Here is a 16,065-nt window from a genome sequence, read left to right as displayed (position 1 = left end):
CAGTACATCATGTCAATCTGTCAGTACATCATGTCATTCAATCTGTCAGTGCATCATGTCATTCAATCTGTCAGTACATTATGTCATTCAAATCTGTCAGTACATCATGTCATTCAATCTGCCAGTATATCATGTCATTCAATCTGTCAGTACATCATGTCATTCAATCTGTCAGTACATTATGTCATTCAAATCTGTCAGTACATCATGTCATTCAATCTGCCAGTATATCATGTCATTCAATCTGTCAGTACATTATGTCATTCAAATCTGTCAGTACATCATGTCATTCAATCTGTCAGTACATCATGTCAATCTGTCAGTACATCATGTCATTCAATCTGTCAGTACATTATGTCATTCAAATCTGTCAGTACATCATGTCATTCAATCTTTCAGTGCATCATGTCATTCAATCTGTCAGTACATCATGTCATTCAATCTGCCAGTATATCATGTCATTCAATCTGCCAGTACATTATGTCATTCAATCTGTCAGTATATCAAGTCATTCAAATCTGTCAGTGCATCATGTCAATCTGTCAGTACATCATGTCATTCAATCTGTCAGTACATCATGTCATTCAATCTGTCAGTACATCATGTCAATCTGTCAGTACATCATGTCATTCAATCTGTCAGTGCATCATGTCATTCAATCTGTCAGTACATTATGTCATTCAAATCTGTCAGTACATCATGTCATTCAATCTGCCAGTATATCATGTCATTCAATCTGCCAGTACATTATGTCATTCAATCTGTCAGTATATCAAGTCATTCAAATCTGTCAGTGCATCATGTCAATCTGTCAGTACGTCATGTCATTCAATCTGTCAGTACATCATGTCATTTGATCTGTCAGTACATCATGTCAATCTGTCAGTACATCATGTCATTCAATCTGTCAGTACATCATGTCATTCAATCTGTCAGTACATCATGTCAATCTGTCAGTACATCATGTCATTCAATCTGTCAGTGCATCATGTCATTCAATCTGTCAGTACATTATGTCATTCAAATCTGTCAGTACATCATGTCATTCAATCTGCCAGTATATCATGTCATTCAATCTGTCAGTACATTATGTCATTCAAATCTGTCAGTACATCATGTCATTCAATCTGTCAGTACATCATGTCAATCTGTCAGTACATCATGTCATTCAATCTGTCAGTGCATCATGTCATTCAATCTGTCAGTACATTATGTCATTCAAATCTGTCAGTACATCATGTCATTCAATCTTTCAGTGCATCATGTCATTCAATCTGTCAGTACATCATGTCATTCAATCTGTCAGTACATCATGTCATTCAATCTGTCAGTGCATCATGTCATTCAATCTGTCAGTACATTATGTCATTCAATCTGTCAGTACATTATGTCATTCAAATCTGTCAGTACATCATGTCATTCAATCTGCCAGTATATCATGTCATTCAATCTGTCAGTACATCATGTCATTCAATCTTTCAGTGCATCATGTCATTCAATCTGTCAGTACATCATGTCATTCAATCTGCCAGTACATCATGTCATTCAAATCTGCCAGTACATTATGTCATTCAATCTGTCAGTACATCATGTCATTCAATCTTTCAGTGCATCATGTCATTCAATCTGTCAGTATATCAAGTCATTCAAATCTGTCAGTGCATCATGTCAATCTGTCAGTACGTCATGTCATTCAATCTGTCAGTACATCATGTCATTTGATCTGTCAGTACATCATGTCAATCTGTCAGTACATCATGTCATTCAATCTGTCAGTACATCATGTCATTCAATCTGTCAGTACATCATGTCAATCTGTCAGTACATCATGTCATTCAATCTGTCAGTGCATCATGTCATTCAATCTGTCAGTACATTATGTCATTCAAATCTGTCAGTACATCATGTCATTCAATCTGCCAGTATATCATGTCATTCAATCTGTCAGTACATCATGTCATTCAATCTTTCAGTGCATCATGTCATTCAATCTGTCAGTACATCATGTCATTTAATCTGCCAGTATATCATGTCATTCAATCTGTCAGTACATCATGTCATTCAATCTTTCAGTGCATCATGTCATTCAATCTGCCAGTACATCATGTCATTCAATCTGTCAGTGCATCATGTCATTCAATCTGTCAGTACATTATGTCATTGAATCTGTCAGTACATTATGTCATTCAAATCTCTCAGTGCATCATGTCAATCTGTCAGTACGTCATGTCATTCAATCTGCCAGTACATTATGTCATTCTGTCAGTACATCATGTCAATCTGTCAGTACATCATGTCATTCAATCTGTCAGTACATCAAGTCATTCAAATTTGTCAGTGCATCATGTCAATCTGTCAGTTCATCATGTCATTCAAATCTGCCAGTACATTATGTCATTCAATCTGTCAGTACATCATGTCATTCAAATCTGCCAGTACATTATGTCATTCAATCTGTCAGTACATCAAGTCATTCAAATCTGTCAGTGCATCATGTCAATCTGTCAGTACGTCATGTCATTCAATCTGTCAGTACATCATGTCATTCAATCTGTCAGTACATCATGTCATTTGATCTGTCAGTACATCATGTCATTTGATCTGTCAGTACATCATGTCATTCAATCTGTCAGTACATCATGTCATTTGATCTGTCAGTACATCATATCAATCTGTCAGTACATCATGTCATTCAATCTGTCAGTACATCATGTCATTCAATCTGTCAGTACATCATGTCATTCAATCTGCCAGTACATTATGTCATTCAATCTGTCAGTACATCAAGTCATTCAAATCTGTCAGTGCATCATTTCAATCTGTCAGTACGTCATGTCATTCAATCTGTCAGTACATCATGTCATTTGATCTGTCAGTACATCATGTCATTTGATCTGTCAGTACATCATGTCATTCAATCTGTCAGTACACCAAGTCATTCAAATCTGTCAGTGCATCATGTCAATCTGTCAGTACATCATGTCAATCTGTCAGTACATCATGTCATTCAATCTGTCAGTACATCATGTCATTCAATCTGCCAGTACATTATGTCATTCAATCTGTCAGTATATCAAGTCATTCAAATCTGTCAGTGCATCATGTCAATCTGTCAGTACGTCATGTCATTCAATCTGTCAGTACATCATGTCATTTGATCTGTCAGTACATCATGTCAATCTGTCAGTACATCATGTCATTCAATCTGTCAGTACATCATGTCATTCAATCTGTCAGTACATCATGTCAATCTGTCAGTACATCATGTCATTCAATCTGTCAGTGCATCATGTCATTCAATCTGTCAGTACATTATGTCATTCAAATCTGTCAGTACATCATGTCATTCAATCTGCCAGTATATCATGTCATTCAATCTGTCAGTACATCATGTCATTCAATCTTTCAGTGCATCATGTCATTCAATCTGCCAGTACATCATGTCATTCAATCTGTCAGTGCATCATGTCAATCTGTCAGTACGTCATGTCATTCAATCTGTCAGTACATCATGTCATTTGATCTGTCAGTACATCATGTCATTTGATCTGTCAGTACATCATGTCATTCAATCTGTCAGTACATCATGTCATTCAATCTGTCAGTACATCATGTCATTCAATCTGCCAGTACATCATGTCATTAAATCTGTCAGTACATCAAGTCATTCAAATCTGTCAGTGCATCATGTCAATCTGTCAGTACGTCATGTCATTCAATCTGTCAGTACATCATGTCATTTGATCTGTCAGTACATCATGTCATTTGATCTGTCAGTACATCATGCCATTTGATCTGTCAGTACATCATGTCATTCAATCTGTCAGTACATCATTCAATCTGTCAGTACATCATGTCATTCAATCTGTCAGTACATCATGTCAATCTGTCAGTACATCATGTCATTCAATCTGTCAGTACATCATGTCATTCAATCTGTCAGTACATCATGTCAATCTGTCAGTACATCATGTCATTCAATCTGTCAGTGCATCATGTCATTCAATCTGTCAGTACATTATGTCATTCAAATCTCTCAGTGCATCATGTCAATCTGTCAGTATATCATGTCATTCAAATCTGTCAGTACATCATGTCATTCAATCTGTCAGTACATCATGTCATGTCAATCTGTCAGTACGTCATGTCATTCAATCTGTCAGTACATCATGTCATTTGATCTGTCAGTACATCATGTCATTTGATCTGTCAGTACATCATGGAATTCAATCTGCCAGTACATCATGTCATTCAATCTGTCAGTACATCATGTCATTCAATCTGCCAGTACATTATGTCATTCTGTCAGTACATCATGTCAATCTGTCAGTACATCATGTCATTCAATCTGTCAATACATCAAGTCATTCAAATCTGTCAGTGCATCATGTCAATCTGTCAGTACGTCATGTCATTCAATCTGTCAGTACATCATGTCATTCAATCTGCCAGTACATCATGTCATTTGATCTGTCAGTACATCATGTCATTCAATCTGTCAGTACATCATGTCATTCAATCTGCCAGTACATTATGTCATTCAATCTGTCAGTACATCATGTCATTCAATCTGTCAGTACATCATGTCATTTGATCTGTCAGTACATCATGTCAATCTGTCAGTACATCATGTCATTCAATCTGTCAGTACATCATGTCATTCAATCTGCCAGTACATCATGTCATTCAAATCTGCCAGTACATTATGTCATTCAATCTGTCAGTACATCAAGTCATTCAAATCTGTCAGTGCATCATGTCAATCTGTCAGTACGTCATGTCATTCAATCTGTCAGTACATCATGTCATTTGATCTGTCAGTACATCATGTCATTTGATCTGTCAGTACACCAAGTCATTCAAATCTGTCAGTGCATCATGTCAATCTGTCAGTACATCATGTCAATCTGTCAGTACATCATGTCATTTGATCTGTCAGTACATCATGTCATTTGATCTGTCAGTACATCATGTCAATCTGTCAGTACATCATGTCATTCAATCTGTCAGTACATCATGTCATTCAATCTGTCAGTACATCATGTCATTCAATCTGCCAGTACATCATGTCATTCAAATCTGCCAGTACATTATGTCATTCAATCTGTCAGTACATCATGTCATTCAAATCTGCCAGTACATCAAGTCATTCAAATCTGTCAGTGCATCATGTCAATCTGCCAGTACATCATGTCATTCAAATCTGCAAATACATCAAGTCATTCAAATCTGTCAGTGCATCATGTCAATCTGTCAGTACGTCATGTCATTCAATCTGTCAGTACATCATGTCATTTGATCTGTCAGTACATCATGTCATTCAATCTGTCAGTACACCAAGTCATTCAAATCTGTCAGTGCATCATGTCAATCTGTCAGTACATCATGTCAATCTGTCAGTACATCATGTCATTCAATCTGTCAGTACATCATGTCATTCAATCTGCCAGTACATTATGTCATTCAATCTGTCAGTACATCATGTCATTCAAATCTGCCAGTACATTATGTCATTCAATCTGTCAGTACATCAAGTCATTCAAATCTGTCAGTGCATCATGTCAATCTGTCAGTACATCATGTCATTTGATCTGTCAGTACATCATGTCAATCTGTCAGTACATCATGTCATTCAATCTGTCAGTACATCATGTCATTCAATCTGTCAGTACATCATGTCAATCTGTCAGTACATCATGTCATTTAATCTGCCAGTATATCATGTCATTCAATCTGTCAGTACATCATGTCATTCAATCTTTCAGTGCATCATGTCATTCAATCTGCCAGTACATCATGTCATTCAATCTGTCAGTGCATCATGTCATTCAATCTGTCAGTACATTATGTCATTGAATCTGTCAGTACATTATGTCATTCAAATCTCTCAGTGCATCATGTCAATCTGTCAGTACGTCATGTCATTCAATCTGCCAGTACATTATGTCATTCTGTCAGTACATCATGTCAATCTGTCAGTACATCATGTCATTCAATCTGTCAGTACATCAAGTCATTCAAATTTGTCAGTGCATCATGTCAATCTGTCAGTACATCATGTCATTCAATCTGTCAGTACATTATGTCATTCAATCTGTCAGTTCATCATGTCATTCAAATCTGCCAGTACATTATGTCATTCAATCTGTCAGTACATCATGTCATTCAAATCTGCCAGTACATTATGTCATTCAATCTGTCAGTACATCATGTCAATCTGTCAGTACATCATGTCATTCAATCTGCCAGTACATTATGTCATTCAATCTGTCAGTACATCATGTCATTCAAGTCTGCCAGTACATTATGTCATTCAATCTGTCAGTACATCATGTCATTCAATCTGTCAGTACATCAAGTCATTTGATCTGTCAGTACATCATGTCATTCAATCTGTCAGTACATCATGTAATTTGATCTGTCAGTACATCATGTCAATCTGTCAGTACGTCATGTCATTCAATCTGTCAGTACATCATGTCATTCAAATCTGCCAGTACATTATGTCATTCAATCTGTCAGTACATCATGTCATTCAATCTGTCAGTACATCATGTCATTCAAATCTGCCAGTACATTATGTCATTCAATCTGTCAGTACATCATGTCATTCAAATCTGCCAGTACATTATGTCATTCAATCTGTCAGTACATCAAGTCATTCAAATCTGTCAGTGCATCATGTCAATCTGTCAGTACGTCATGTCATTCAATCTGTCAGTACATCATGTCATTTGATCTGTCAGTACATCATGTCATTTGATCTGTCAGTACATCATGTCATTCAATCTGTCAGTACATCATGTCATTTGATCTGTCAGTACATCATATCAATCTGTCAGTACATCATGTCATTCAATCTGTCAGTACATCATGTCATTCAATCTGTCAGTACATCATGTCATTCAATCTGCCAGTACATTATGTCATTCAATCTGTCAGTACATCAAGTCATTCAAATCTGTCAGTGCATCATTTCAATCTGTCAGTACGTCATGTCATTCAATCTGTCAGTACATCATGTCATTTGATCTGTCAGTACATCATGTCATTTGATCTGTCAGTACATCATGTCATTCAATCTGTCAGTACACCAAGTCATTCAAATCTGTCAGTGCATCATGTCAATCTGTCAGTACATCATGTCAATCTGTCAGTACATCATGTCATTCAATCTGTCAGTACATCATGTCATTCAATCTGCCAGTACATTATGTCATTCAATCTGTCAGTATATTAAGTCATTCAAATCTGTCAGTGCATCATGTCAATCTGTCAGTACGTCATGTCATTCAATCTGTCAGTACATCATGTCATTTGATCTGTCAGTACATCATGTCAATCTGTCAGTACATCATGTCATTCAATCTGTCAGTACATCATGTCATTCAATCTGTCAGTACATCATGTCAATCTGTCAGTACATCATGTCATTCAATCTGTCAGTGCATCATGTCATTCAATCTGTCAGTACATTATGTCATTCAAATCTGTCAGTACATCATGTCATTCAATCTGCCAGTATATCATGTCATTCAATCTGTCAGTACATCATGTCATTCAATCTTTCAGTGCATCATGTCATTCAATCTGCCAGTACATCATGTCATTCAATCTGTCAGTACATTATGTCATTCAAATCTCTCAGTGCATCATGTCAATCTGTCAGTACGTCATGTCATTCAATCTGTCAGTATATCATGTCTTTCAAATCTGTCAGTACATCATGTCATTCAATCTGTCAGTACATCATGTCATTCAATCTGTCAGTACATCATGTCATTCAATCTGTCAGTACATCATGTCATTCAATCTGCCAGTACATTATGTCATTCTGTCAGTACATCATGTCAATCTGTCAGTACATCAAGTCATTCAAATCTGTCAGTGCATCATGTCAATCTGTCAGTACATCATGTCAATCTGTCAGTACATCATGTCATTCAATCTGCCAGTATATCATGTCATTCAATCTGTCAGTACATCATGTCATTCAATCTTTCAGTGCATCATGTCATTCAATCTGCCAGTACATCATGTCATTCAATCTGTCAGTACATTATGTCATTCAAATCTCTCAGTGCATCATGTCAATCTGTCAGTACGTCATGTCATTCAATCTGTCAGTATATCATGTCATTCAATCTGTCAGTACATCATGTCAATCTGTCAGTACATCATGTCATTCAATCTGTCAGTACATCATGTCATTCAATCTGCCAGTACATTATGTCATTCAATCTGTCAGTACATCATGTCATTCAAATCTGTCAGTACATCATGTCATTCAATCTGTCAGTACATCATGTCATTCAATCTGTCAGTACATCATGTCATTCAAATCTGTCAGTACATCATGTCAATCTGTCAGTACATCATGCCATTCAAATCTGTCAGTACATCAAGTCATTCAATCTGTCAGTGCATCATGTCATTCAATCTGTCAGTACATCATGTCATTCAAATCTGTCAGTACATCAAGTCATTCAATCTGTCAGTACATTATGTTATTCAATCTGTCAGTATATCATGTCATTGAAATCTGTCAGTACATCATGTTATTCAAATCTGTCAGTACATCATGTCAATCTGTCAGTACATCAGAGACAAAAAACACAATATGTGTTTTTGGAGTGTTTGGAGAAGTTAGTTTGTCATACATACTTGTTATTGAACGTTAGCTTCGGTCTCCTTGGCTCCATGTGGTCCATGGACAGAGATGAGGGGTTGGACCAAAGGTCGGAATCAGACTGACCGTTACCATGGAAACTGCCAGATGGTTTGCTGTGGGTATCTTCCTCCTGTGAGATGGAGGGGTCAATTAAAATGCTAATTAGCATCCAGCAGTAAGTCTAATAATACTGTAAGGATTCATCTTGGTGATTTGGACTGCCGTTACGTTGTGGCCCTGGTGTATTTTTTTTCTGTCCTGGCTTTAAACATATTCAGCCATTTCCCTCTCTTCAAGGCTGTTTATAACTCCTTTCAAAGGGTAATTAGATTAGATTTGCAAAAACACAGGAAATAGTGGTAGAAGCCTGGAGCAGAGAAATAATCTGCAGCAACAGCACCGTCTTCCAACTTCTCTGCACAATGAATTGTAGAAGACACGTTCTCTTAGCAAACGGAGTGGACGCAAAAGTATCACACTTTAAAAGTTTTAAATTAAAAAAATGTTGCTCGGTAATTGATTATGATAGCAGTACAAAAGTAATAAATACCATTTTACTGTATAATAACGCCGAAGAACAACAGCTTGCCCCTACTTACACTGCTTGTCTTGGAATGTGAGAAGAATTTGCTCTCTCCTTTGCTGTGGTGCTTGTGTGAGGAAGAGGAGGATGAGGAGGAGGAGAAGGGGGGCAGAGAGCAGCTGAGGGTGGGTAGTAATAAGGCGCCGCTAGCGCCGCCCTCCTGGCTGAAGGAGGAACACTCGCTGGTCCTGCGCTGGCGGGTGGGAGGCTCGTCAGAGAGCGGCGACAGCAGGGGAGGCAGCAGCTCTCTCTTCCTGGGCTGTTTCCTCAGAGAGCTGGGATTAGACAAACACAGAAACATTTATGAACGCTTATGTATTGCTTATGAAGTGTTATGACACCCCCCCCCCCCAAACCAATCTCAACTGCTATGTCATCAAAGTGGTGGATGGATGAAAAAAATGAGAAATGACTTGACTGTCTGAGGTATTTGTAACATTGAGAAGTACAGGCATTATGTGCAGGCCTGAAAGAAAGCAGCTGGCCTTAGACCATTCTGTTTGTCAGAATGAATGATTATTTCTGCTTTTATTATAAGACTAATTCAATGCAGCACTATACAGGTAAGGCATAAAGTACAGATACTTCTCAGTGTCTGTTGGGTTTCATAAAAGAGCATATCCAACTGAAAGTCTCTTAGAAAAAAGATCAACTGACGTTGGCATAAGATGGAGTGAAAGTTTGAGCATAACTAACAAAATTGTACGCTTAATCCAGTATAAACTAATATATATAGAATGTATTAGACAAAATGCACCAATTTAACAGTACAATGGCAGTCGTGTGTCAAGTGTACAACTAATAATGATTCAATAATCCATGCTTTCTAGGAATGCTATAAAGTTCAGGAGTTGTGGGCGGAGCTAGACAGTTACAATATAAACGTACTTTTAATCTGCCTGTGTGCATATTTCAAGACATGACATATAGTGAGTTACCAATGGGCTGTACAATTCTTTTCTCATCACTCATCAAAAACGTATACTTAAAAATGAGGAAGTCAATCAATCCGCCATCCTTAATACAATGAAAGAAATCAAATGATTTGTTATTGAAATTGCATGGGCGACTGAGAAAAACAAAACTGGTTCAATTTAAGGCCATGTGGCAAACATTAATGCAGGCACTAGGGATGGGATTGTGACAGACGCGTCTGGACAGATGAGACATGGTCATTGTTTGTATGTGTCCGTAAGTTGTCGGTACGTATTGTATATGTTGGTTTTGTTCTTTGGGAATGTAAAAAAATAAGAAAAAGGAGTATATCAATGATATTTAATATAATTTATACATATCCTTTTGGTTTTGTTTAAAACCATAAAACCATTTACATTTTGACACATTATTTTTCAGTGCCTGACCCTCTAAGGAGGCAGCCTAGAAATAGGACTAGAAATAGCCCTGTAGTGCACTGAGGGGTCAGAATATTGATTGATCAGGCAGTGGAACGGCAGTTTGTTGAGGCAGAAAGCACTTAGATTCACAGTCCTTCTAATATCCACTCCTGCTCCAGAAACCTGGCCCCTCAGAGGGGAACCCAGCAGACTGCAGTCTGGATCCATGTGAGTGTGTTCTCGGGTATAGCTGTGTGTGTGTGTGTGTGTGTGTGTGTGTGTGTGTGTGTGTGTCTACGTGGGGATTCTATTAACAATAACATTTCCTCAATTTCTCCATGTTAACAGATAAGAGACAGGTAAGGAAGTTGCCGTTATAGAGTTTCCTCAAAGTCATTATTGAGTTTAAAAACCAGCAAGAATGTAAAGTAGCAGCGAGAAACCTCGCCTCCCTCCTGCAGCTACTATATTTTTCACATTGTTTGCAACAACAGATTCTTTTCGCCCCCTTTCCCTAAACTCATGGGGATTTTATATATGAGAAAAAAAATGCTTAGCTGGCGCAAGAGCGCCTGAAGCAGTAACGGGGGAAACGCAGTCAGAAAACCTCATTAGGATTATGTTGCTCAGGTTATTTGTCAACAGCAGCATATTTTGTCTTGTTTCACAGGCCGGGAAATGAGCAGAACCCTGGTCGGTTTAACGGAATTAATACAAAGCATCTTTACACTCCAATCTGATTAAAAGGCTTTGAGGTTGCCTAAATTCAACTGATTTAAATGCTTCAGCCCAGACCAAAGGGTTCAATATTTCTGCACTAGATACCCGTGGCAGCTCATATATCACAGCGCTGGGTAATCATATTAAATATATATAGTGATTAGTGGTAAAGCTCAGCTAGCGGGACACTCCATCCTCCGGACTCACTACACTCGACCCCCGACCCTTGTCACCAGCGTCCCTTTGATGAGCAGTAGGTCTCCGCAGCGCTAATTAAATATCTAAAATTAGCTTTAGCGCCCTTGTCGGTGTCATGTTACCTTAATGCTGTAGGACACAGGACACAGCAAAGAGCTAGCAGCAGCTAAGGGTATACCATACTAGAAACATCACTGCTCCTGTACCTCCGAGCATCCTCTCTGAGGAGGATCTACACTGGTTGGACGTAGCCATTCACAACACATACAGTACTACCACCCATAAGAGAAAAACAACAGCCTATAAGTACACTGTGGACATCCATAATGAATGTGTACATCCCTGTAACCATATACTGTAGATAACAGGTATGCTCTACACATTCCTTTTCTCATCCAGTAACCATAGTGATGAGTTAAGTAAGTACCGCACAGTGAGCGGTTCGGCGACACTTACTCTTTTGTGCTAATGTTCTTGTGGTTGTGAATGGGTGAGATGCACGGGGGAAGAAGCATGGAGTCTTTCTCCAACCGTAACTTCTTGCTCCCGCCGACAGCGTTACAATGGTCCGACTAAAGAACACACACACAAACAGCACAGTCAGCATTGAACATACTATCAGCACTTTCTCACTGCTCCTCCATGGACACACTCCAACCACTATCCCACAAACCAATACCAGTCAGTACCTAGAGAGAAAAAGAGTGAGAAAGGTTCTGCACTTGCCTTGTGTTTCCTCTTGGCCTTGCTAGGGGGTTTCTCAACAGGGGTAGACTGTTGACTGGCGGGGGACTGGCGTCTGTGCTTGGTGCTGGATTCCCAGTGTTCCTGGGGCTCAACCTTCACAGGAGGGGGCTCAGGGGGGTCCTGTCCTGGGATTCTAGACAGGAAGCTCAGCTCAATCTTCACCCACAGTGACTTGATGTCCTCAAAGTCCCTGAGAGGGGACAACAGTTCGTTCTGGACGATGGGGACAGGGGACAAGAGGGGGTCTTCCAGTAAGCCCCCAACTACACCAGGGTCTGGGATAGAGAGGGAAGTGCTGCAGGTGCTGGTAAGGCTACTGACACTCAGGAGATTGGCTCCTTTGAGAGTCTGCAGGCTGCTGGGACCTGGGCAGGGAGGGTTAGGGACCTTGATCAGATCCTCTGGTTCAGAGTGGCACTCAGACGACGAAGACTCCGTCTCAATGAACTCCTTGGACTTGGGGAGGATCCTGGTGGGCCCCCTGTGCTTCTTCTTGTCCAAGACTGGGGCTGGGGGAGGATGAGCTGGAGTAGTAGTCGTGGTAGTGGTGGTGCGAGGTTCCTTCCTAGGGGCAGCTTTCCCACTGGTGCCCTTGGTCCTGGACTTGGGTGGCTCCAGAAGAGGCGGAGGCTCCTTCTCCTTAGGGGTAGTGCTGATGGAGGGGTTGATGGGCTTGGACCAGGAGCTGTGTTCTTCCAGGCTGGATGAGCGCTCCACTTTCTTTGGCTGCTTCTTTCCAATGCTGCGTCTGGCTGGGGCCGGCTCCACCACCACCGCTGCTGGGGACTTTGAACTCTTGCCCTCTGAGACCTTTGGTCCAGTCTTGGGCTTGGCCTTCTCTCGGATGGGGCTGAGGAGGGCCCGTTCCTTGGCGTCGGTCTGGGCCAGCAGGACGGTGGGCCCAGGCTTGCTCTTTCCTGGGGCCAGGTCCTGGCTCCCAGGTGCCTGCTGGCTGTGGTCAGGCTGGGAGCTGCAGAGCCCATGGCTCTCTCTCTCTGACTGGGTACTGATAAGTGCTTTATTGTGTGGGGTCACTTTGTTCAGCCACTTATCCAGCTGCCATTTGTTTGTTGATTGAGGTTCAGGCTGTGTGAGAACAAAATAAGTATCAAGGACAAAGAATATACAGTTAGATAGATCCATGTTTAGTTTGATAGTAGACTACATAGCTTCATAAAACACTGTGTTGACTCATGAAAGTAAAATGTGATAATTCAATTGTCTCTTCAGAGCTATATGCTATCAAACCAACGAGCCAATGTGCTGATGAAGAGACCATTAAAATAGACTCTCAGAAACTCATGAATGACTGAGTAGTGCTCCCAAATTGTCCTTGTGCTAGTCTCCGACCATGCCATCTCACATCGTTTGTTTTGTACCATTATGCCCCACGACAAGTAGAAGTGTTTCATTTGAAATCATAAATACTGTCCTGAATGATCGAAATGATAGCAAATCATTCGGAAAGGAAGTGTTGGAAATGAATTGACTAAGGAATTAAAACCACTGAGTATAAAACAGGGGATAACACATACTTTCCCTTTCACTCTTCCTCTCTAAAAAGACCAGCCTTTAAATCCCATCTAACATGGCTTCCGGAAAACTCCTGTGTTTTTAGTAAAACATCAGTGGAGTGCACTTAGAGAGGGAATGAAACATCCTTAAAGACGGACAGGCCCGTTTCCTGGCCCACCTGGCTGTTCCAATTGGCTCTTCCTTGGTGGACAGAAAGTCATATGACCTGTAGAGGGCGCCCAGATGTACTGTGGTAAGTATTTACCCGGGTCTAACACTCAGTACTCCTCTGTGGAATATTACTCTGCCTGGCATTTGAGCTGCTTAAACTGCCATGCAAGTGTCGAAGTCACTTTACTACCATCAACTGCAACAACCGGGAAAGAGGGAAAGTTGCTACTAAGTCGGCTAGTTTAATCCTATCAAAATAATAGTGATATTAGAGTAGATGGGGGGTTTTCATCCCTGGATCAAAATGTTGTACTAGTGGTATTAGTGTAATATAGTGTGTTTCTGTAGCCTAAAATAATAGGATAAATGTTTTTCCCTATGGTAAAACACAGGTTGAGTATTGGTTTATAGCACAGTAAAAAAAATCTGACTGTCCCGGTTGGTTGGTACAATACAGTAAGGAGCGATTGTGTTATACCTCTGGGGTGGCGGTCCGGGAGGCCCCGTTACACTCGCTGTCACTGGAGCTGCTCTCACTGTCTGAATCCGACTCGGAGCTGCTCTCTGATTCACTGGAGCTGGCCGAGGCGCCACTAGAGTGGCCCGGGTCACTGGTCCGAGACGTGGCCACAGGGATGCTGGGTAGGAGAGATTTAGAGAAAGAACGAGAGAGAAGAAAGAGAAAGAGAGATAGAGAGAGAACATGTAGAGAAGGACATAGAGAGAGAAAACCATATATATGTTTGTATAGATAAACATTTACTGTGTGATAGACAAAGCTTTACTGTAGCCTCATATTTCAGCAGCACTACCTAGCCCTCTGTGACCCCGGACTGATCTCATTCCACTGGCGTGTGTGACTAATGCACTGATGCGCTGTGACGCAGATTTCTTTTGTGTCATCATTTTGCTAAGAGCAGCCTTGTGCTCTGCTTCATGTTTGGCGCCAGCCACACGCCCGGCCTTGTGCTCTCTCTGCCCAGCACTCAGCGCCGTGGTGCTGGCTCGCTCAGCAGTGACACAGAGTTGGTCGCGATGAGTCCGCCTGTCATTGACATGACTCCCAGATCCACACAGCCTGAAGACAGCTGGAGACAGCCCCATCAATCACACAGCATCTCTCGCTCTCTCTCTTTCTCTCTCTCTCTCTCTCTCTCTCTCTCTCTCTCTCAACAAGGCAAACTGTTATTAAGAGAATAATGCATCTGACATCTGATTATCAATTTCATCAAATACAGCATATACAGTGAACCCTTTGGAATTACCTGGATTTCTGCATAAATTGGTCATAAAATTCGACCTGATCTTCATCTAAGTCACAACAATAGACAAACATAGTCAGCCTAAACTAATAACACACACAATTATATGTGTTCATGTTTTCATTGAACACACCATGTAAACATTAACAGTGCAGAGTGTAAAAAGTATGTTAACTCATGGATTTAATAACTGGTTGACCCTCCTTTGGCAGCATTAACCTCAACCAAACGTTTTCTGTAGTTGCGTATCAGACCTGCACAACGGTCAGGAGGAATTTTGGACCATTCCTCTTTACAAAACTGTTTCAGTTCAGCAATATTCTTGGGATGTCTGGTGTGAACCGCTCTTGAGGTCATGCCACAGCATCTCAATCGGGTTAAGGTCAGGACTCTGACTGGGCCACTCCAGAAGGCATATTTTCTTCTGTTGAAGCCATTCTGTTGTTGATTTACTTCTGTATTTTGGGTCATTGTCCTGTTGCATGACCCAACTTCTGTTGAGCTTCAACTGGCAGACAGATAGCCTTACATTCTCCTGCAAAATGTCTTGATAAACATGGGAATTCATTTTTCAGTCAATGATAGCAAGCTGTCCAGCCCTGAGGCAGCAAAGCAGCCCCAAACCATGATGCTCCCTCAACCATATTTTACAGTTGGGATGAGGTTCAGATGTTGGTGTGCTGTGCCTTTTTTTCTCCACACATGGTGTTGTGTGTTCCTTCCAAACAACTCAACTTTAGTTTCATTTATCCACAGTGTATTTTGGAACATATCCTGGAACATCCAGGTGCTCTTTTGCGAACGTCAGACGTGCAGCAATGTTTTTTTTGGATAGCACTGGCTTCTTCCGTGGTGTCCTCCCCA

The 16,065-nt window shown here is 40.5% G+C and overlaps 1 protein-coding gene across 1 annotated transcript in view; it reads right to left on the bottom strand.

Moving 5' to 3' along the window:
* LOC115129141 (AF4/FMR2 family member 2-like) overlaps nucleotides 1-16,065 on the bottom strand; it is a 358,350-nt gene that overhangs the window by 36,513 nt on the left and 305,772 nt on the right. Inside the window, exons 11-15 of the mRNA XM_065018489.1 lie at nucleotides 14,418-14,577; nucleotides 12,233-13,339; nucleotides 11,963-12,078; nucleotides 9,271-9,529; nucleotides 8,665-8,801 (exon numbers count right to left, since the gene is read on the bottom strand). Of these exons, the coding sequence (XP_064874561.1) occupies nucleotides 8,665-8,801; nucleotides 9,271-9,529; nucleotides 11,963-12,078; nucleotides 12,233-13,339; nucleotides 14,418-14,577 (1,779 nt within the window). The remainder of the gene's footprint in view (nucleotides 1-8,664; nucleotides 8,802-9,270; nucleotides 9,530-11,962; nucleotides 12,079-12,232; nucleotides 13,340-14,417; nucleotides 14,578-16,065) is intronic.

The sequence above is a fragment of the Oncorhynchus nerka genome, linkage group LG5, assembly GCF_034236695.1.
Source record: "Oncorhynchus nerka isolate Pitt River linkage group LG5, Oner_Uvic_2.0, whole genome shotgun sequence".
Classification (NCBI taxonomy): Eukaryota; Metazoa; Chordata; class Actinopteri; order Salmoniformes; family Salmonidae; genus Oncorhynchus; species Oncorhynchus nerka.
This window is presented reverse-complemented; position numbering and strand designations above follow the sequence as displayed.